The 23,641-nt window shown below is 42.6% G+C and overlaps 2 protein-coding genes across 2 annotated transcripts in view; both read left to right on the plus strand.

The window, feature by feature from the left end:
• LOC149022487 (BTB/POZ domain-containing protein At3g44820-like) overlaps window positions 1–23,641 on the plus strand; it is a 62,891-nt gene that overhangs the window by 19,300 nt on the left and 19,950 nt on the right. The window lies entirely within an intron of this gene.
• On the plus strand, window positions 4,283–4,798 carry LOC149022489 (uncharacterized). Its single transcript, XM_089147638.1, has one exon. The coding sequence runs from the start codon at window positions 4,283–4,285 to the stop codon at window positions 4,796–4,798; it is 516 nt and encodes a 171-aa protein (XP_089003764.1).

A 23,641-nucleotide genomic window follows, 5' to 3' on the forward strand; every position in this document is an offset into this window, starting at 1 on the left:
TGCAATGTGATTTGCTTTTGTAAAGCTTTTCACCAGCATGTCGTCAACATATGCCTCAACATTCTTTCCTATCGGCTCTTTGAAAATCTTGTTGACGGCCCTCGATATGTTGCTCCTGCATTCTTCAGGCCAAAAGGCATGACCTTGTAATAATAGCTTTCACGATCAGTCATGAAAGCCGTATACTTCTCATCCTCCTTATTCATAAGGATCTGATTATACCACTGAGTAGGCATCCATGAAACTTAAAGTTTCATATCCTGCGATAGCATCTATTAAGAGGTCAATCCGAGGCAACGGGTAGCAATCTTTTGGGCAAGCTTTGTTTAGATCCGTGTAGTCTGTACACATCCTCCACTTCCCATTCGCTTTTTTCACCATCACCACGTTGGCCAACCAAGTTGGGCACTCGATTGGTTCTATGAAACCAGAATTCTTAAGTTTTTCAACTTCGTTCCGAACGGCTTCATACTTTTCAATAGAGAAATTTATCCTTTTTCGTATCCTTGGTTTCGCCTTAGGGTCTATCCGAGTTTGTGCTCTGCAATGGCCCGATCGATCCCCGGCATGTCCTCGGCAGACCATGCGAATACATCCTTATTCTGTTGAAGAAATAACTTCAACTCATCTTTAAACTCTTCCAGCTGTTCGGACCCGACATAAGTAATCTTTTTCTCATCCTCGGTACATAGCTGGATTTGCTCCGATTTCTCCATTGGTTCGGGCCTTTGCATCTCTGTCTCTTCTCGTTCATCTCGAACTTCTATGGGGAGGGCAGTAACCTTCCTCGGACCCTCCTTGTCTTTTAAATCGGCAACATAACACTACCGAGAGATCTTATGGTCAGAGGAGACTTGACCGATTCCCATATCGGTCGGGAATTTTATCTTCGAGTGCTTTGTCGAAACAATAGCACCTATCTTGGATAAAGATGGTCGCCCGAGAATCATATTATAGGCTGGTAGTTCTCGAACCACCAAAAAATTGATTCGGACAGTTGTTTCTTTAGGAAAACTTCCAATGGAAAGATCCAACCTGAACCGATCCTTCCGCTCTCTGCAGATGACCTGCAAAGCCATATAGGTGTGTAGATGAAGGTTTCATCAAGTCCTGATCCACCTTCAATTTTTGATACACTTCGTAAGAAATTAGGTCAGCTGCAGACCTTGTATCAATCAATACTCTATGCACTTCCCGCCGTGCAATCTCTACCTTGATGACTATAGCATCATCATGAGGTAAACAAACATCTCTTTCGTCTTCTTCGCTAAAGGTGATAGAATCTTCACCATTCAGCTTCTTCCGCTTCTCGCCTCTCCGGCTCCAACAAATTTGGATTTGGTTTTTAAACTCCGGAATGATTCGGGCTCTGGACCCCCGAAGATGGTAAGAATCGGTGACCGAGTAGCAGCTTCAATCACCTCCTTGCCTTTTTTAGACTTCGGGGCCTCCCTTGATCGTTCTGAACTAACCGAACGATTCCTTTTAGGGGCAGCCGCACGTGGCCCACGTGGCTCCTCCCTTCTCCCGCTAACAAGACTGAACGGATGTCCCCGAGATATCAATCTCTCAATATACGCCTTGAGATGACGACGATCATTAGTGTAATGACCATAGTCCTTGTGGAATCGGCAATACTTTTCCCGATCCTGCTGCTCTCCGGGTTTCAAAAGAATTTTAGGCGGTCACTTCAAAATATTTTTTCTTTTGAGGATATTCAAAATATCAGCCCGAGGAGCATTCAATGGAGTGTACTCACTTCTACCGGGGGATCTTTGGCGCCAAGGTTGGGATCTTCCAACCCGATCGCGAACATTCTTCTTTGGCTTCTCGCTTTCGCTCAGAGCCTTTTGTTCCTTATTGGAGACTTTATTATCTCCTTGGCGCGCATCTAGAATCTCCATGACTTCAGCCCGCTTCGGCATCTCGTACCAACTCAAGCATAAGTCGTGGGTATATCTTGTAGTAATAACTCCAGGAGTTTCCGATTTGTGAGTCCTGTGAATAGAGCGGTTCTGGCTACCTGTTCATCCAAGTTTTCTATCTCCATCGTCACTTTGTTGAATCTTTTCAGAAACTCTCTGATCGATTCGTTCTTTCCTTGTTTGACAATAAACAAGGTTTCTTCCGTTTTCTTGACTCGTATCCCACTCTGGAATCGCCCTATGAATTGGCGCGCCAATTCGTCAAAGTTTACGATCCTTCCCGAGGGGAGGTTAGAAAACCACTTTTGTGCCGCTCAGTTAGAGATGAACCGAAAACCCGCATAAAATTTCATCGAATTACTTGAAAGCGCCATGGTCTGTTGGTAATAGCCGATGTGAGCTGTTGGATCTCCGGAGCCATCGAATGTTGAGAAGGTAGGCAAACGGAAGTTATGGGGAAACCGATATCCCGCAATTGGCTCAAGCAAAGGAGTCTTCCGAATGACCGAGTAAATATCCTCGATTATTCTTCCCTTAGCCAATTGCCCTAACTTCTCATTGATGTTGGCCAATTCTTGACCAATGCGGGTCGGGTGATCTTCAGCAATACGATCACGACCTCGATTAACACGATCATCACGTGCTACTCGATCATCACGAACAGCCCGTCCTTCACGAATGTTTCTCTCGTCACGAACCGCTCGATCATCACGAACGGTTCTTTCGACGGTGGGTGAGTGAGTTCTTACCCCTGTATCCAACCTTGTATTTGAATCAGTTGTACTCTCTTGTGGTCTGTTGAACCGATCGCCTCGCCTTGGTTGATCATCAATCCTTCGAAGTCCTCGGTCTCCTTCACGGAAATTCTGATCAACATTCCGATCTTCAGCCATTCTTTGGTCACGTGGTAATGCATGTCTCCCTGAATCGTGTTGATCAGGTTCTTGTGGTAAAACCACTCGTCCTGGTGAGCACGCGAAGTGCTTGGCTCACCTCCAAGAGTTGAATCTTTACCTGATCCAATTGATCTTGGATTGTATCAGGAGGAAGATTACGTCCTCCCTGGCCATCATCTACCTCGATAGGATTTTGGCTATCCTGGGGAATATCTGGATTATTCACCCCAGGTATCTGAACACCGGAATTGCGTTGTGCAGCGGCTGCTGATCTAGTCACCATGGCTTTTTCAAGTCTTTCCCACAGACGGCGCCAAATGATGCGTCCAAAATCTGCTCAGCCCTTGGATCTCCACGTGATGTCCTGCAAAACGAAAGCGTCAGATGTGGCCCGACCGTTGGGGTCGGGAGTCCACCTCCGAAGGCTAAGTCAGTTGATGAACTTAATCACAAACGGCTCTGCTAGAAGCACAGAGCTAATGAATGAAGAAACGGGAAAGGTGATCTAGATAGTAGGACGCTGATAGTTTGGATCTATCAGTATGTATCTGAACCTGAGTCTCAGATAGTATTCTTTTTGATCGATTGATCCGTCCCTCACCTTGTATGGTAGTGAGGTTTATATAGAGTGTACCTTCGAATCTCCTTCGTTGGATGCACTCGAGCCTTCTTCGGGTAGTCGTTGGATCTTATCAATAAGATCCGTTGAGCGATAGACTTCTACTAGTTTGGACTAGTAGAGGACTCCTGAGATAACCGTTAGGTTATGCGATAGTTATCCCTTTGATGATGATTATCCGCAGCCGTCAGTTTGAGTCTGTTGTCATCAGGGTGATTACCCTAATCCATAAGTAAGATTAGGGCACGCTTGCAGCAGAATACTCTTTCTTCTTCAGCAAGCCATCTTCCGGCTCCGGTTCGCTCGGGAGCGATTCGGTTTTCTCCGTCTCGACCGGGTCGAGGGTCGGACCAGGTATGAACCCGGTCAGATCATAAACTCTCCATATCAATATATATATATATATATATATATATATATATATATATATATAAAGAATTAATATCTTACAAATTTACACCCCGACTTCTCATCATGAATATGGACATATTTCTTTTGGCGGTTGAAGCCTCCTGATGTGCCTGTCAATGGTTTTGGTTCCACTGTCGGTGGGAAAATTTCTTATGCAAGAGTAGTGGGGACCTCGGTGCTACCTGAGATTGATTCCCTCCCTTCTCCTATACAAGCGGGAAAACTTCGTAGGATTATAATCCCACAACAGGAATACGAATTACAACGAAATCAATTCCGATTTTCTTTGATTGGACGAGCAAATTTTTGCATCACAACCATGGATGAATTGCAAGAGATTGCTAGGGGTGATTGGAAATTGTCTAAGGGGGTGATCTTGCATTCCTTGGGGGAAAGGGTGTATCATCTTTTAGTTTCATAGTGAGGCAAATATGATTGAGGTGTGGCGCAGAGGATTTTGGAATGTGGGTAAGCAATACATTCGTTTTCAGCGATGGCGGCTAGATTTTAATATCCATTCTCCTCAACCTGCGGGTAAGTTGGTTTGGGTTCGTTTCTCTGATTTACCTCTTGAGTATTGGCATGAGAAAGTGCTTCTTTCTATTGCAAAGTCTATGGGTTGCCCTGTTTCTCTTGATAGACGTATTCGTCAAGGATCTGTTGGTCACTATGCTAGAGTTTTGATCGAATTGGAGGTTGATGTTGTTCGTGCGAATGAGGTTCAGATCGAGCATCTTGAACCAGGGACTTTTCGAGTTTTTAGTTTTTTTCAGAATGTGATTTTTGAGGATGTTATTCAGCGGTGTTCTCTGTGTAATCGAGAAGGCCATTTGGGTCTTCATTGTAAGTTCTCTTCTAAGGTGGATGAGTTGCAGGTGCAGCCTTCAAGCGTTCTAGCAGAAATTCTTACTGTGGATGAGATTCCTAATGCAAGTGTGCGAATGTAGACTCCTAATTCACTTCAACAACCCATCCGTGTGGCTTTAGAAGAGTCAGATTTGGAGGATTCGGCAGATTCATCCAATGAAGATTTGGTTGATTCAATTTATAATTTGAATTCAAACCTCAAATCCAATAGAGTGGTTCCTTTTGAGGTGGTAGTTGAGTCAGGTAAGAGTTCCTCCCTTGATCTGTCTCTCTCTCTCTTGGAACAGATCCTTTCCAAATTCAAAAGATTTTGAATAAGGAATTGAATTTGAAGTTGGTTACAAGTCCTTCAAGTAGCGTGGATTGCTTTGTTGGAACAAGTGGGGCCCAACAAAATTTGAATGGAGATAATGATCAGTTGGTTGAGTATCAACTGGGACCATGTGGGGCCCAACAAATTTTAGTTTGAGATAATGATTAGTTGGCCAATCAATTTTCGAAATTGAATTCGAATTTGGTTATAACTCCTTCAAGTAGCGTGGACTGCTCTGCTGGAACAAGTGGGGCCCAGCAAAATTCGGTTGGAGATAATGATTTGTTGGCCAAGAAAAATTTGGAATTGAATTCGTGGTTACAACTCCTTCAAGTAGCGTGGATTGCTCTGCTGGAACAAGTGGGACCTAACGAAATTTAAATGGAGATAATGATTAGCTGGTTGAGCATCATGTGGGACCATGTGGGGCTCAGCAAAATTCGGATGGAATTAATGATCTGTTGGTCCAGCAAAATCTTGATAAGCTCTTCTCTCCTGGTCTTTCTCTCTCACATGGAACGGGTTCTTTTCAAATTCAAAATATTTTGAATAAAGAATTGAATTCGAAGTTGGTTCCAACTCCTTTAAGTAGGGTGGACTCCTAGCAAAAATTGATTGTAGATAATGATCCATTAGTTGAGCATAAAGTGGGATTATGTGGGGCCCAACAAAATTCGGATGGTTTGGAAGGCTCTTCTTTGCTTGTTCACTCCAGTATGGATGAGCAGCAGCTTTTGGAAGTAGTTCTCTTTCAAGCTCTCTTCCTGATCAAGTAGAGGGCGGCTTTTTTCGACGTAAGCCTGGTCGCCTAAGGATAAATAAGAAGGTTAGAGCAAACTGATGTTAATATACCCTGGATAGCATTGATAAGGAGAGAACTTGATTTTGAAGTTGTTGGTCGCTCTCGTTTCAGATTTTGATTCGTTATCTATGATTATGTGAGTTGGATCCAGTGAGGTTGAGTGTATTTGGGGGCAACTGATGTTGTGGGTTTGAGGAATGGCACTTTGATAGTATGTTTGTAATTTTTCAGTTCGCTTTTTAATACAAATGACCCTTTTAGTGAAAATAAATAATATTCAGGGAGCATGATTGATGCTTCAGGTACAGGTTTGATAAGATAATGCACATAAAGTTATATATAAATGAATGAAAAAGTTCTTTCATTGTTCTTGATATGTAATAAAATCTAAAATAAATAATTGAAATATGAACAAAAATATTTTTTCTTTAATTAATTACAACTTAAAATAATATTCAACTTTGATTAGATAAAGGGACTTAGAAAACTTGAAATGCATTGAAACAAATTGTGTCAATCCCTTAAAACTTATCATACATTAGGTTGGCTAATCTATTATTATATTAGGTTGGCTTAATCTATTATTCATACATCGAATATGGCCCCTGATGCGTCCAAAATCTGCTCAGCCCTTAGATCTTCTCGTGATGACCTGCAAAACGAAAGCGTCAGATGTGGCCCGACCGCGGGGGGGGGGGGCCCCGCCGGGGGGGGAAGGGGGTTGAAGTAAAAAAAAAAAGGGGGGGGGGGGGGGGGGGGGGGGGGGGGGGGGGGGGGGGGGGGGGGGGGGGGGGGGTGGTGTGGTTTGGATAGTTTAAGTCTATCAGTATGTATCTGAACCTGAGTCTCAGATTGTGTGTTTTCGATCCCCCTCATCTCGTATGGTAGTGAGGTTTATATAGAGTGTACCTTCGAATCTCCTTCGTTGGATGCACTTGAGCCTTCTTCGGGTAGTCGTTGGATCTTAACAGATAGATCCGTTGAGCAACAGACTTCTACTAGTTTGGACTAGTAGAGGACTCTTGAGATAACTCTTTAGGTTATGCGATGATTATCCCTTCGATAATGATTAGCCGCAGCCGTCAATTCGAGTCCGCCATCATTAGGGTAATTACCCTAATCCATAAGTAGGATTAGGGCGTGTTTGTAGTTGAATCAGTTTTCTTCTTTAGCAAGCCATCTTCTGGATCCGGTTCGCTCGGGAGCGAGTCGGTTCCCTTTGCCTCGACCGGGGTCGAGGGTCGAACCAGGTATGAACCCGGTTTGATCATAATTTCTCCGTATCACGAGCCCCCCAGACCAAGCGTTCGGTCGATCCCGAGGGCTTGGTTTTTAACTGGGTTCTTCGTTAGGCGATAGACTCTGCGTGCTCCATTAAATGTCATATCACATTTAATGCGGTGGTCACTTTTCCTCGAGCGTTGTGAGGGTAAGGCCACGTGTCACCTTGCAGTCGATCTGTCGTGGCTCACGTAATCCAAGCGATGGTTTCCGAACGCCTGTTTCGGATTCGTGAGTTCAAACTTTCAAAACGTCTTTCAATCTCGATCGTTGATTTTGAATCAATCTCGATCGTTTAGATTCCCGAACACTCGTGCGGGTGTTTTAAAAGCGGTTCGTTGTCTTCGTAGGTTTCATTCTTCCTGTCTGGAATTTGAACCTTTGTTGTCTGCTTCGTGCCTTCTTGCTCTCAAGCTTCTGCCTCCTTTGAATCAGTAAGTTTACTGGTCTTTTTCTTTTTGTAGTTTACTGAAACAAGTAATGGCGGATAATGGGGCTTCTCTGGTACCCAGTGTTGGTAATAGTAGTGAAGCTTTTGCTTCTCCTGCTTCCGAACAGTCGGATAGTGATAACAAAACCCTAACTGTCCTCTGGCGCGAGTTTGCTGAAGTTTCTCAAAAATGTTTAGAGAGAAAAACCGAAACTCCTCCTGCCTTCCTCGAGTCTGGATCTTCCAAGATTGTCGAGTCTTCTAGGCAGCCTCAAACTTCCAGGTCCGATGGTGGACCTGGCTCTGTTCCCTCCATTTATAATGAGGAAACCCTTCTTTCAGCCATCCAAGATTTTGATTTTCCTTCCTCTTATCAGGTTAGGGCTCCCCTTTCTGATGAGAGGGTTGATTCAACCCTTTCGAGTGAATTTTCTCTGTACATAGATGCACTGGAAAGCGGGGTTCGCTTTCCCTTTTTTAATCCTTTGTTCTCCGTAGTTCTGAATCATTGGGACATTTGTCCCGGAATGCTCCTTCCCAATAGCTGGCGTCTCATCGTCGGCTTCTTGGGTTTGTGTTTTGAACTTGGCATTACGCCATCTCTTTCTCTCTTTGTACATTTTCATGTTCTTTCTATCTCTCATCCTCCCGGATGGGTTTTTCTGTCCAAACGCAATAAGGCTGAACTTGATTGGAGGGGCAGCATCCTTGCCAAAGGAACTTGCCCTTCTAACCACAAAAGATGGCGCGAACGATACTTTTTATGTCGAGCGCCTCCATCGGATCTTAACTTCCCAACCGCCTGGAGGCGGTGTACTTCTTCTTCCGAGAATAACCTAGGCCTCCCCTTATCCAAAGAAGACGAGGCGGCCGTCAGGAAGATCAAATCCATTCCATGGTATCAAGAAATACATGGACTTGAGGTGGAGAATAACTCCATTCTTTTGTACTGGGGCTTGGCTCATTGTGAGCTTCTAACCATCATCCTTTAATTTCCTGAAGTGATATGTCTTTAATTCCGACCCTTGTTCTTCTTTGCGGTGCCTCCAAGAATGAACCCCGAGAAGCTGCGAGTGCAGGCCGCTAGGGCCGTTGCGACAGCTGAGCAACGATCACCCAGAGCCTTGACCGTAGATCAAGAGGCTTCTGCCCCCTCTCCCGACCCCTCTTATAGGGGTATCAGGAATATCAGGCCTGTGGCTGATGCTTCGGGTAAAGGGAAGAAGCCAATGGTGGAGAGGTTCAATGTCTCCTCCTCCGTCTGAACCAAAAGGAGGCATGATACAATTGATGCTTCCTCCCATAAAAAATCCAAAGCTTCAACGGATTGTGAGGAGGTCTTCACCCCCCAGTGGACCCTGAAGTTGACCGACAGGGTGACTCGGGACCCTGAGAAAGCTGCAGAGTGGAGCTCCCTCAGTCTTGTTCCTTCTGATCGCCAGGAATTTGAAAACCTGGATGACGTTGCCCTTGTTAGTCAATCCACAAGGTACCGGTCTTCTTGCTTACTTATATTTTTCATAATTTCTTATGACTTCTTCTCGATATTTTCCGCCCTCCCCAAGAATGCTTTGTGTTGAGCTTCTATCAACACATGGAAGCATTGAGCCGTGTTGGCCGCAACAACTCTTTCTTTGCAAACCTGTGAAGAGAATTTGGCCAAGGCCAATTCTGAGGTAGATCGGCTGACTGCGCATGCTGTGAGGAGCTGCGAGAGAAAGCATGAGGAAGAAGTGATCTCCCTCAAGGATGCCCTCGATGCTTCGAAGGCTCGTGCCACTTTGCTGCCGGCGCGAGGCCGGGGAAGCAAAAAGAAGCTGCCACGTTGTTTGGGTGACGGGCTTGAATTTCAATGTAGGAAGAACGAAGAATATCTTAAGTGGGCGGTCCCTAGCAAGCCCGATCATATCAAGCCAGAGCTTCAGAAGGAGTGTGTTCGGAAATACCTGAACAACGTACCTTTCTCCGAGCTGCTAGGTGCCTACAACATTCAAGCTTATCGCTTGGGGCAGAACGACGTTTGGGAGCGAATTCTCGCATCAATCCCTAATTTCGATATTGCTCCCTTCAGTGAGGTGTGCCATAAAGAGGTCTTCGGGAAATTAGGCATGGATCTCCCGGACTGGGCTCGGGAAGAAGATGATCCTTTTCCAGCTGACCCTCAATATGAGGCATACTTGGCGGACGAGCCGGCGCTTCCAGAGGAGAAATCACAAGCCGAGTCTCAAGTTGCTGCTATAGAGGACTCAGCCAATGTCATTCTTGAGGAAGGCTCTTCTCAAGATCCTGAGAAAAGTCCTCCCGACCAGGGTCCCTCGGGCAACAATGAAGAAGAGGCTTAGGGAGTTATCTTTTGTTTCTTTTTGTAAAGATTGACCTCCTTGTTAATGAATAGACATTTCTTTTTCATGTTGGCCTTTCCATTTCCCTGTCTCCTGCCGAAATCTTGTCTTGAATATCAAAGTATAAATGATAAAACTTATCACTCAACTTCACATTCCTCGACGAATAATAATCTTGTAGAAATATTGTGAAGATGCGTTTCGGAAAGATGCATTAATCTTCCCCACTACTTCATTTATTGCAAAGTCCACACGTTTTCCTTCTGCGAAGTCCAAACGTTTTCTTGCTTTTGTATACCATTCATTGTTTCCAATGAATCGGAAATACTCCCATTATTATAATGGCGGTGCGACGATTGGAGGTATCTCTGCATCGGGTGCTCGCTTCCACATGTTTCCATGTGGCATCCCTCCGACCGTTGATCTTGCTTTCTGCGGATTTCGAAGCGTCATTTTGATCTGGGTCGTTGGTTGTCCTTAGCCTTCAACCGTCGTCTTAATACCTGAGGCTATTTAAAGCCTTCATGGGTACTCTCCATCTATCCTGCTATCTGCAAGTTAGATTTGCTAAAGTGCTAAAGCGACATTCCGTCCTTCTGCCTTCTTCCGTATTCCTCGTACTCCAACAATAGCTCTATCAACTTCTGAACAAGTGAGTTTTTTTTTTTTTTTTTTTTTGGTTACTCATCTCTTTCCCCACTTCCCCCCTGAGTAAACTGCACAGTAGTAGTACTTGGGGTTTAGTTCGAGTTTTTCTGAAGTGATAATGAACTAGGGTTTTCCCTTTTTTTTTTTTTTTGTTGTCGTTGGATATCTGTATTGATACGGCTTTTCTGTTTGCATAGTGGCTCCCAAAATCAACCCGAACTTTATCAGAGCGAAATCTAGCAAGAAAATCGTTCCGTCGGTGGTGGTTGGGGCCAGTGAGGTGGTTTCAGCTAGTGAATCCTCCAAGCGTAAGGCGACTGCTGTTGGTGAATCTTCAAGTCAGATTCCCACAGTTTCTATTGATGCCGCCCGTACGCCTCTTTTGCCCGAAGTGATCGCTCGTCTTTCCCAGGAAGATCTTGATCACTCCGTTGTTGATGGCGCTGCTGACGCCCCTGCTGCAGAGACCGTTGGTGCACCCCCGAAGGAGACTCTTCGGGCATCTGAGGCAACTATGTTGGCGTCTGATGAAGGTGTGGTCCCAGCAGGCGCTGCTCCTATTTCCAACTCCAGTGCTTGTTTGGCATCCTCCTCCTCTCCTTTGGAGTTGGAGGATTTTGCCACCAGGAAGCGCCGTCGGGTGATAGGTGATGCAGCTCATCCTTCTCTTGATGTAGCTCATCCTTCTCATCCTTCGCCCGAATTAGTGTCAAACGAGTTTGACGAGAGCGTTGGAATGGTGCCCTTGCTGCTCGAATGACTTCTGAGAGCGCAGTTCTTTCCAAACTTCCAGATGAAGTCTTTACGAAGTCACTGGTGATGTAAGTCTTTCTTCATTATCTTTTGATTCTGAAAAATTACTCTTCTGCTCCTTTTTTTTTTTTTTTTTATAACTCGGAAGTTATTTGCAGGAGTCTTACTGGTAACTTCCACAACCAAGTGGAAGCAACCTCTAGGCTCAATAGGTTGAGCAATGAAGTTTCCGAGGCTTGGGAAATCTACTGAAGCTAAAGATCTTGAGATTGCTCGCCTTCGGAAACTAGCTTGGGAGGTTGCGGGAGAAAAGAATTCGATGATCGGTCGTCTTCAGTCGGAATTGGATGATGCCAGGGAGAAGATCCGGCAACTGGAGCGAGCAGTTGGAAAGTTAGGAGCCAAAGGATCTGAAGCGTTACCACAAAGGCAAGTTGTCGTTCCTTTGCCCGAATCCCTTCCAACTGATGTTCGTAGAGCCTGCGTCTTCAAGTATTTACACAGTAAGCCCTTTGTTGATATGCTGAATGCTTATAACTTGCGGGCGTACCGGGATGGTGAGAGCGAAGTATGGGAATCAATATTAAGGAAGGATCCTCATTTTGATACGACTCCCTATAGTCGTTGTTTGCCATCCTGAAGTATTTACCGACACGGGTATTCCTCCTCGATTGGACCAAAGATAAGATTGATCCTCCACCTTCCGATCCAGATATTATGCATTATCTGGAAGATTCTCCTGTTTATTCTCCCCTGGAAGAAGTCAATTATGACGAGCTCGTCTTGAATGCAAGTTTGGTTGAGGACCATACTTCTCTCTGGACAAAGTTGGACAAAGAGTATGAAATTGAGGAGGATTTTATGCATACCGAAATATTTTTTGTAATCCTCATTTCTCCTCTTCTTTTCCTTGAATCCACACCAATGGTTGACTCATATGTTTGTTCTAGCAAAGTCGTGTCGATCTTGTATAACTTCTTAACAGTCACCGATGATGACTTTCTTTTTTGACCGAAGATTGTATCCAGCTCTTGTAATTGTTTTGATACTGGCCTCTTTCGATCTTTTGAAGAAATAAGAAATTAACTTCATCTTGAGCTTTGCTAGCCACTTGAAGTTGTTCAGCTTTGTTGAATTAGGTCTTAGTTGTTTGAAACAATGCCTTTACTTAAAGATTTCCGGAGAAATACAATAAGTCTGAGAAGGAACTCACTCGGGTTTTAAACCGATGCCTTTACTTAAAGATTTCCGGAGAAATACAATAAGTCTGAGAAGGAACTCACTCGGGTTTTAAACCGATGCCTTTACTTAAAGATTATTCGAAAATTCAATAAGTCTTGAAGGAACTTACTCGGGTTTCAAACCGACACCTTGCAAAAGGAACTCACTCGGATTTTCATCCGATGCCTCGACTTAAGAAGATCCGAAAAAATTCCATAAGTGTTGAAGGACCCACACGAATTTTCATCCGATGCCTTATAGTTGGATCTTGTTCTTGAATGTGGTGTATGATGCCCCCCAATCAAAAAATAATTTGTTGAAAGCCAAAAATTGCATTGATTGAGTTGAAAATGTTTACATCGCGAACAAAATTGAAATCATCTTCAAGGATAAAACTTTTTGAGATGCCTGGCATTCCACGACCGATCCAACTCTTTCTGGGTGTTGATGTTCTTCAGCCTATAAGCTCCTGAACCAACTGGTTTTACAACCATATAAGGTCCTTCCCAGGAAGGGTCCAATTTTCTTTGGTGACGCGGGTCGGAAGCTAGGGTGTTTCTCAACACCAAATCTCCGGCTAAGTACCGGCGATTCTTCACTCGAGTATTATAATGAGACGCTATCCTTCTTTGATAATGTTGAGTTCGTGCTATTGCCTTTGCCCGAACTTCGTCCAACAGATCAAGACTATCAAGCGGTCCTTGTTCATTTGCTTTTTCCTCGAACTCACGATCCCGTAATGTCCCCGCCATTATCTCCACTTGGTGCCAATGCTTCGGATCCATATGCCAACCTGAATGGAGTTTCTCCTGTGGGTGTTCGAACCGTAGTTCTATAGGCCCACAGTACATTATGAAGTTCTTCGACCCAAGAAGCTTTGTCAGCTTCGAGTCTTCTCTTTATTCCTTCCAGTAGCGTTCGGTTAGTAACCTCTACTGTCCATTGCTGCGGGGGGTATGCCACGAGGACATACGATGCTCGATCATATATGTTCCACAAAATTGCTCAAATTGCGGACAGTCGAATTGAGTACCATGGTCAGTGACGATAATCTTTGGAATCCCAAAGCGATATATGATTGATTCAAGCACGAATTTCTCCACTTTTTTCTCAGTAATTGCTGCCGGTGCTTGCGCTTCAACCCATTTCGTGAAGTAATCAATTGCTACTATCAGATATTCCCGTCCGCCTGACGCCTTGGTGAATTTGCCCATGATATCAATTCCCCACATCGCAAAGGGAATGGGATCTAGAATTGAAGTCATGGTTTCCGCCGGGCGCTTCGATCTTTGTAGCATGAATTTGATGGTTACCACACCGACGAACATATTCCATAGCAGCCTCTTGGACCTTAGGCCAATATAACCCAAGTCTCAGAATTTTGTGAGCCAGGGCTCGTCCACCCATGTGAGCTCCACAAATTCCTTCTTGAACCTCAGCCAAAGCTGATTTTGCTCCTTCGGGGCCTATACATCTCATAAGGGGTCCAGAATAAGATCTTTTGTATAGTCTCCCATTATGAATGACAAATCTAGCTGATCGAATCTTGATCAACTTTGCCTCTTTCGGATCCTCAGGTAATTTGTCATCTCTCAGATACTCGATTATCGGATCCATCTAGCAACGCTCTGCTTCAATATAAGAAATTTCTTTCTCATGATAACTTGGAAAAGTTATTTCTTCAATATAGACCGAAGGGTCTAGATTCTTTTCTTTGGCATTGGCTAGTCGGGATAGCTCATCGCCTTTGAATTTTCATTCCTCGAAATCTGAGATATCTTCAAATTCAGAAATTGGTTTTGAAATGCCTGCACTATCTCTTGATATTTCCCAAGCGAGGTTCTTTAATACCATACTCCCCCTGGACTTGGTTGACTATAAGTTGAGAGTCACTATAAATAGTAACATCTGCAATAGACAATGCTTTTGACAACCGAAGTCCAGCTATCAAAGCCTCATATTCTGCTTCGTTATTACTTGCTTCAAATGCAAATCTCAAAGCATATCGAATAATAAATCCTGCTGGACTTTTTAATAGAATTCCAGCTCCTGCTCCATCTTTATTACTCGAACCATCCACATATACCTCCCAAGTGGTTGGTATAATGGGATCCTCGATGGTGGGTTCCACCGGTGCAGTAGTTTCTACTACAAAATCGGCTAATGCCTGAGCCTTGATTACAGTTCTGGGCTTAAAGCTCACTTGGAACTCACTGAGTTCAATTGACCAGGACACCATCCTTCCAGACAAATCAGGTTTATTAAGAACTTTACTAAGAGGAAAAGTTGTAAATACCTCAATTGGATGAGCCTGAAAATATGGCCTTAGCTTCTTGGCGGCCATCATGAGAGCCAGAGCCTGCTTCTCAATCTGCGAATATCTTGTCTCCGCATCTAGCAACACGTGGCTTACATAGTAAATCGGCCACTGTTTTTTATCTTTTTCACGAACAAGTACCGCACTGACCGCTGAAAGGGACGTCGCTAGATATAGCTGTAATATTTCCCCCTTCTCTGGTCTGGACAAGATCGGTGGTTGTCCAAGTGCTTCTTTTAACTCCTCGAAAGCTTTCTGGCACTCTTCAGTCCATTTTGCTTCCTTGCTGCCCTTCAAGTCTTTAAGTGCCTTGAAGAAAGACAAACATTTTTCTCCGGACTTGGAGATGAATCGATTCAAAGCGAGCAACTCTCCTGTTAAACACTGCACATCACGAACAGTTTTGGGAGCCTCCATATCAACCAAAGCTTGTATTTTGGCAGGATTAGCCTCAATTCCCCTTTGTGATACCATGAAGCCCAAAAATTTGCCCGAGGAGACTCCAAAGGCGCACTTTTCTAGGTTTAGCTTCATTTGATACTTTCGCAGTACTGAGAATACCTCAGTCAAATCTGCAATATGATTTGCTTTTGTAAAGCTTTTCACTAGCATGTCGTCAACATAAGCTTCAACATTCTTTCCTATCAGCTCTTTGAAAATCTTGTTGACGGCCCTCTGATATGTTGCTCCTGCGTTCTTGGGGCCAAAAGGCATGACCTTATAATAATAGCTTTCACGATCAGTCATGAAAGCTCGTAAACTTCTCATCCTCCTTATTCATAAGGATCTGATTATACCTCGAGTAGGCATCCATGAAACTTAAAGTTTCATATCCTGCAGTCGCATCTATCAAGAGGTCAATCCGAGGCAACGGATAGCAATCTTTAGGGCAAGCCTTGTTAAGATCTGTGTAGTCTGTACACATCCTCCACTTCCCATTCGCCTTTTTTACCATTACCACGTTGGCCAACAAAGTTGGGCATTCAATTGGTTCTATGAAACCAGAATTCTTGAGTTTTTCAACTTCGCTACGAATGGCTTCATACTTTTCAATGGAGAAATTTATCCTTTTACGTATCCATTGGTTTCGCCTTAGGATCTATCCGAGTTTATGCTCTACGACAGCCCGATCGATTCCTGGCATGTCTTCAGCAGACCATGCAAATACATCTTTATTCTGTTGAAGAAATAACTTCAACTTATCTTTAAATTCCTCTAGCTGTTCAGACCCGATATAAGTAATATTTTTCTCATCCTCGGTACACAGTTGGATTTGTTCCAGCTTCTCCACTGGTTCGGGTCTTTCTGCTTCTTCCCGATCGTCTCGAACTTCTATAAGTAGGGCAGTTACCTTCCTCGGGCCCTCCTTGTCTTTTAAATAGGCAACGTAACATTGCCGAGAGATCCTCTGGTCAGAGGAGACTTGACCAATTCCCATATCAGTCGGGAATTTTATCTTCAGGTGTTTTGTCGAAACAATAGCACCTATCTTGGATAAGGATGGTCGCCTGAGGATAATATTATAAGCTGGCAGTTCCCGAACCACCAAAAAATTGATTCGGACGGTTGTTTCCTTAGGAAAACTTCCAATAGATAAGTCCAACTGGACCGATCCTTCCGCCACTGCAGATGACCCTGCAAAACCATATAGATGTGTGGATGAAGGTTTCATCAAGTCCTGATCCACCTTTAATTTTTGATACACTTCATAAGAAATTAGGTCAGCTGCAGACCCTGTATCAACCAAAACTCTATGCACTTCCCGACGTGCAATCTCTACCTTGATGACTATGGCATCATCATAAGGTAAACAAACGTCTCCTTTGTCCTCCTCGCTAAAGGTGATAGAATCTTCACCATTTAGCTTTTTTCGCTTCTGCGTCTCTCCAGTTCCAACTTAAATTCCTCCAGCTGTTCAGACCCGATATAAGTAATCTTTTTCTCATCCTCGGTACACAGCTGGATTTGTTCCAGCTTCTCCACTGGTTTGGGTCTTTGCATCTCTGCTTCTTCCCGATCATCTCGAACTTCTATAGGTAGGGCAGTTACCTTCCTCGGGCCCTCCTTGTCTTTTAAATAGGCAATGTAACATTGCCGAGAGATCCTCTGGTCAGAGGAGACTTGACGAATTCCCATATCAGTCGGGAATTTTATCTTCAGGTGTTTTGTCGAAACAATAGCACCTATCTTGGATAAAGATGGTCGCCCGAGGATAATATTATAAGCTGGCAGTTCCCGAACCACCAAAAAATTGATTCGGACGGTTGTTTCCTTAGGAAAACTTCCAATAGATAAGTCCAACTGGACCGATCCTTCCGCCACTGCAGATGACCCTGCAAAACCATATAGATGTGTGGATGAAGGTTTCATCAAGTCCTGATCCACCTTTAATTTTTGATACACTTCGTAAGAAATTAGGTCAGCTGCAGACCCTGTATCAACCAAAACTCTATGCACTTCCCGACGTGCAATCTCTACCTTGATGACTATGGCATCATCATGAGGTAAACAAACGTCTCTTTCGTCCTCCTCGCTAAAGGTGATAGAATCTTCACCATTTAGCTTTTTTTGCTTGTGCGTCTCTCCGGTTCCAACAAATTTGGATTTTGTTTTCAGACTCCGGAGTGATTCGGGCTCTGGTCCCCCAAAGATGGTAAGGATCGGTGACCGAGTAGCTTCAATCACCTCCTTGCCCTTCTTAGACTTCGGGGTCTCCCTTGATCGTTCTGAACTAACCGAACGATCCCTTTTAGGAGCAGCCGCACGTGGCTCACGTGGCTCCTCCCTCCTTCTGCTAACAAAACTGGACAAATGTCCCTGAGATATTAATCTCTCAATATCTACTTTCAGATGACGATAGTCATTTGTATAATGACCATAGTCCTTGTGGAATCGGCAATACTTTTCTCGATCCTGCTGCTCTCCGGGTTTCAAAAGAATTTTAGGCGGCCACTTCAAGATATTTTTTCTTTTGATGATATTTAAAATATCAGCCCGAGGAACATTCAATGGAGTATACTCACTTTTACCGGGAGACCTTTGGCGCCAAGCCTGAGATTTTCCAACCCGATCACGGACATTTTTCTTTGGCTTCTGCTTTTGCTCGAGGAGCCTTCATTCCTTATTGGAGACTTTATTATCTCCTTGGCGCGCGTCTAGAATCTCCATGACTTCAGCCTGCTTCTGGCATCTCTGTACCAACTCAGCATAAGTCGCAGGCATATCCTGTAGTAATAACTCCAGGAGTTTCCGATTAGTGAGTCCCGTGAATGGAGCAGTTTTGGCTACTTGCTCATCCAAATTTTCTATCTCCATCGTCACTTTGTTGAATCTTTTCAGAAACTCTCTGATTGATTCGTTCTTTCCTTGTCTGACAGTAAACAAGGTTTCTTCCGTTTTCTTGACCTGTATTCCACTCTGGAATCGCCCTATGAATTTGCGCGCCAATTCATCAAAGTTTACGATCCTTCCAGAGGGGAGGTTTGAAAACCACTTTTGTGCTGCTCCAGTTAGAGATGAACCAAAAACCCTGCATAAAATTTCATCAGAATTACCTGAAACTGCCATGGTCTGTTGGTAATAGCCAATGTGAGCTGTTGGATCTCCGGAGCCATCGAATGTAGAAAAGGTAGGCAAACGGAAGTTATGGGGAAACTGATATCCCGCAATTGGCTCGGCAAAGGGGGTCTTCCGAATGACTGAGTAAATATCCTCAGCTATCCTGCCCTTAGCCAACTGCCCTAATTTCTCATTGATGTTGGCCAATTCTTGACCAATCTGGGTCGAGTGATCTTCAGCAATATGATCACGACCTCGATTAACACGATCATCCCGTGCTATCCGATCATCACGAACAGCTCGTCCTTCCCGAACATTCTGCTCTTCGCGAACTGCTCGATCATCGCGAACGGTTCTTCTGACCAGTTGGTGAGTGAGTTCTTACCCCTGTATCCAACCTTGTATTCGAATCAGTTGTACTCTCTTGCGGTTTGTCGAACCGATCGTCTCGCCTAGGTTGATCATCAATCCTCCTAGGGCCTCGGTCTCCTTCACGAAAATTCTGACCGATATTCCGGTCTTCAACCAATCTTTGATCACGTGGTAACGCACGTCTCCCTGAATCGCGTTGATCAGGTTCTTGTGGTAAAACCACTCGTCTGGTGAGCAGGCGGAGTGCTTGGCTCACCTCCAAAAGTTGAATCTTTACCTGATCCAATTGATCTAGGAATGTATCAGGAGGATTACGTCCTCTCTGACCATCATCTACCTCGATAGGATTTTGGCTTCCCTGGGGAATATCTGGATTATTCGCTCCAGGGATCTGAACACCGGAATTACGTTGTGCAGCGGCTGCTGATCTAGTCACCATGGCTTTTCAAGTCTTTCCCACAGACGGCGCCAAATGATGCGTCCAAAATCTGCTCAGCCCTTAGATCTCCTCGTGATGACCTGCAAAACGAAAGCGTCAGATGTGGCCCGACCGCGGGGGTCGGGAGTCCACCTCCGAAGGCTAAGTCAGTTGATGAACTTAATCACAAACGGCTCTGCTAGAAGCACAGAGCTAAGGAATGAAGAACTGGGAAAGGTGATCTAGATCGTAAGCCGCTGATAGTTTAAGTCTATGAGTATGTATCTGAACCTGAGTCTTAGATTGTGTGTTTTCGATCCCCCTCACCTCGTATGGTAGTGAGGTTTATATAGATTGTACCTTCGAATCTCCTTCGTTGGATGCACTTGAGCCTTCTTCGGGTAGTCGTTGGATCTTAACAGATAGATCCGTTGAGCAACAGACTTCTACTAGTTTGGACTAGTAGAGGACTCTTGAGATAACTCTTTAGGTTATGCAATGATTATCCCTTCGATAATGATTAGCCGCAGCCGTCAATTCGAGTCTGCCATCATTAGGGTAATTACCCTAATCCATAAGTAGGATTAGGGCGTGCTTGTAGTTGAATCAGTTTTCTTCTTCAGCAAGCCATCTTCTGGATCCGGTTCGCTCGGGAGCGAGTCGGTTCCCTCTGCCTCGACCGGGGTCGAACCAGGTATGAACCCGGTTTGATCATAATTTCTCCGTATCAGCCCCATTGGGCACATAATATACAACCATTTTTTCAAAGTTGTCATTCTCGATGGCTTTTACTTTAGGCAACTCACACTCTAGTAATAGGTGGACTCATATCTGGTCAATTTCTGACAAGGAAATGGACCATCCATTTTCTTGTAGATGTGTGACATGTGTCCCAACATCACATCAAATGGTTAAAATCCATTTATAAATCACATCAATCAACTCTTTGATGTGACTTATAAAAGGATTTCAACCATTTGATGTAATGTTGGGACACATGTCACACATCTACAAGGTAATGGACGGTCCATTTCTGACAAGGAAATGGACCTGATAAATTTCCAGTAATAGGTAACCCGCTCCAAATGGTCATACTTTGCTTCCCCCACCCCCCCCCCTTTTCTCCAGGAGCTTCTTTGTAGTTTTCACTCTACTCTAAATAGTCCTTTTTGGGATTCAAAGTCTTGACGTGATGCCAACTTTGATACCAAACATTAGTTCACTTTACTTCAGATAGTCTTTTTTGGGATTTAAGTCTTGATGTGGTGTCAGCTTTGATACCAAATGTTAGGTACTTGACCATGCGCCAAAAACTACGAAGTTGATGGAATCTTTTTCGTCAAGCCCTTTAACCTATCTCATACTAGGTTGGGCCAATCTAGCCCCTATATACCAATGTGGACCCCATTAGGTACATAACAATTGTTTTTGAAAAATTTTCTTTTGGCTAATATAATTCTAGAGTAGAATATTTATTTGTAACTACAAATTTTTTTTTCTTAATGTCAAGGGACTTGATTCAAGTTCTAATTGTTTAATTACGAGAATTCAGGCAAAAAAGTTAAAAAAAAACACTTAACGAGCAGATTCAAGAAATATGGTCATAACCAAATTTAAGGCCTGTTGAGCATGGTCCAAAATTTTTAGAAAGGAGCATTAATATTATTCAAATCCTAGAGGATCTTGATCAAAATTTATTTCGAACGATTTTGGGGATTGAATACTGAGCACAATCTTGCAACAATAATTTGAATTAATTTGGGATTGAATTTGGGTATCATTTTTAGGTCTAATTTATTTATAAAGACTTTCCTTGTTTGTTATGGCTCATTTGGTTAGGTGAAAAAAAAAAAAAAAAAAAAAAAAAGAGAAGAAGAAAAGAAAAGAACAACTAATTTAGGAATATTACCATCCATTTTTTATTTTGATGATTGATTAGATTTTTGTATGTATCCTTAATTTAAGAGCGTGGTCAGACATCTTTTATTTCAAGATTTTTTCTTTTTGTGATCAATTATATTTTATCGGGGTAAATATTATTGTCCCTTTGTACTACAGCTTAATTACTACTTTGTCCCCTATAGTTTTCGAAATTACTAATCCGACTTTAGACTTTACTTGAAATTACTGTTGCCCCCTTACTGTTAAACTCCATTAGTTAAGTGATGATGTGGCAACTTTTATTTATTTAAAATTTCCAAATAACCCTAAGATTTTATATTAGTCATTTACACTTTATATAAAATTACATTGCTATTCTTAGTAATTAGGATAAAATTAACCCTAATTAAAAGATCATCTTCTCTAATTCAAAATAAAGAGAGAAAAGAAAAGGAAAAAAAAAAAAAACTCATCTTCTTCTCTTACCCAGCCCTAGGAAAAAAAGAAGTATGTTTTTCTTCCTCTCCCTAGACAAAATCGAAAATCAAGATTCAAAATATAAGATAATGAAAAAAATAGTAAATCCTTATTTTTTAGCCTTTATACATTTACTTTTCAATTTGGCGTTATATTTTAGTTATTGTTATTTACTTTCCAATTTGAGGTTATCAATTTTTGAATGTTCTTACTTCCAATAAGTTTTTATTTATTTACTATCTAGTTTGACGTTATCAATTTTAGAAGGTTTATTTTCTTACCAAAAAAAAACCAAACAAATTAGGATGTTCCTACTATCAGGCTTCTTTTTTTTTTTTTCAAATCCAAAATGACAAGATTATAAGTGTAAAATTCATATTATATATGGTTTGTTCTATATGAGGATAATATTGTCACTTGGCTTCTTAATTCTAGAAGGGAAAAATAAACATTAAACGTTTAACCGTGACAGTCTCTTAACATTGTTAGAACTGAGGGGGCAATTGTGATTTTATAAAAAGCAGGGTCCTTTTAGTAGTTAAGTTATAGTAAGGGGGCAATGGTAATTATCCCTATTTTATTTTAATTTTTTTAAAAAGATTTGTTTTAATCTAAGAATTAGGTTGTAATGGCCTGTATAAGGCATGCAGTAGTTAGAAATAAGGAAGTAATTTGGTCATTCAAGATTTGAATGTCATTCTCCTTTTAATTCTTTTGAAGAATTCTCAAACCTATCAGAAATATCGATGCTGTTTGATTTGACTTATCAAATGGATTTTTATCATTGTTTGTGGCATCCTTGTATTAGGGTTCTGGTTTACATTAAGCAAGACTTGAGGTTGTCCATCTAAATTTGGTCGTAGAACACTTGGGCTTCCTTAGCTAATTGACTAAGATTAAGAAAGACATTTTTTTTGAAATCCTTCAAGGACTAAGTAGGAAAAGTTGGAGAGAATCTAATGGGTTGGCTCAGTCAGCAAAGACCATTGTCTCACAGAATGAGGCCAAGAGTTTGAAACACCCCCCCCCACACAAATATATAAAAGGGAAAATTTCAGGGACACCCTAAGTCCCCAAAACTATGTCTCATGGGTAGTCGCCTCCTTTTTTGTTAGAACCATTAGTTCATAGAGAAAATGATGGATATACCCTCTATTAGATTATACTATGTTTGGAATTCAAAATGATCAATGTATTCTTCTAGTTATATCTCTCTTAACATGAAGAATATACCCTAAATGATCAAATCACAATGTCCCTCTCCCTTTCCTTCTATTTATCTCTTTTAGATGCTGTTAGTGAAACTCCTTTCTAGTCAGACCATTGAAGCTCAACATAATTGATCACTGAAGCTTGTGATGTTCCAAATCCAAATTGATAACTAATACGGTTGGATTGAACCATGTCTAGTCTAACCGACCAACTGTGCTCAAACATAACCCGATCAAGCCAAGGTAGAATCACACCCCCAAAGCTCCATATAGAGTGGCACCAATAGAGCTGAAGGAACTGCAAGCTCACTTAAAGGAGTTGCTTGGCAAAGGGTTCATCCAACCTAGTGTATTACCTTGGGGTGCCCCAATTCTATTTGTGAAGAAAAAATATGGTAGTATGTGTTTGTGCATAGACTACCGTGAGTTGAATGAGTTAACTGTTAAGAACAAGTATCATCTTCCTCGGATTGATGACTTGTTTGATCGGTTGAAAGGTGCAACAGTGTTCTCAAAGATTGATCTAGGATCTGGGTATCATCAACTAAGAGTAAAAGTTAGTGACACCTGCTAGACTAAATTCAGGACCAGATACAGGCATTACAAGTTTAGAGTCATGCCAATCAGTCTTAGTAATTCACCAAGAGCATTTATGGATCTAATGAGCCCAATATTTCAAGATGTGTTGGATAAGTTCATAATTGTGTTTATTAATGACATTATGATCTACTTGAAGAATGAGAAGGAACATGTTGAGCATCTAAGATTCACCTTGCAGTGGTTAAGAGAGAAGAGGCTGTTTGCAAAATTCAGCAAGTACGAATTTTGGTTGATCAAAGTGGCATTCTTGGGATATATAATGTTAGTTGAAGGGATTAAAGTTGATCCAGAGTAGGCTA

Source organism: Hakea prostrata, chromosome 3 (assembly GCF_041222555.1).
Source record: "Hakea prostrata isolate BN-2017 chromosome 3, UWA_Hpros_2, whole genome shotgun sequence".
NCBI lineage: Eukaryota > Viridiplantae > Streptophyta > Magnoliopsida > Proteales > Proteaceae > Hakea > Hakea prostrata.

Excerpts from the sequence above, each read along its gene's own strand:
- LOC149022489 (XM_089147638.1), top strand. The coding sequence starts at position 4,283 with ATGATTGAGGTGTGGCGCAGAGGATTTTGGAATGTGGGTAAGCAATAC.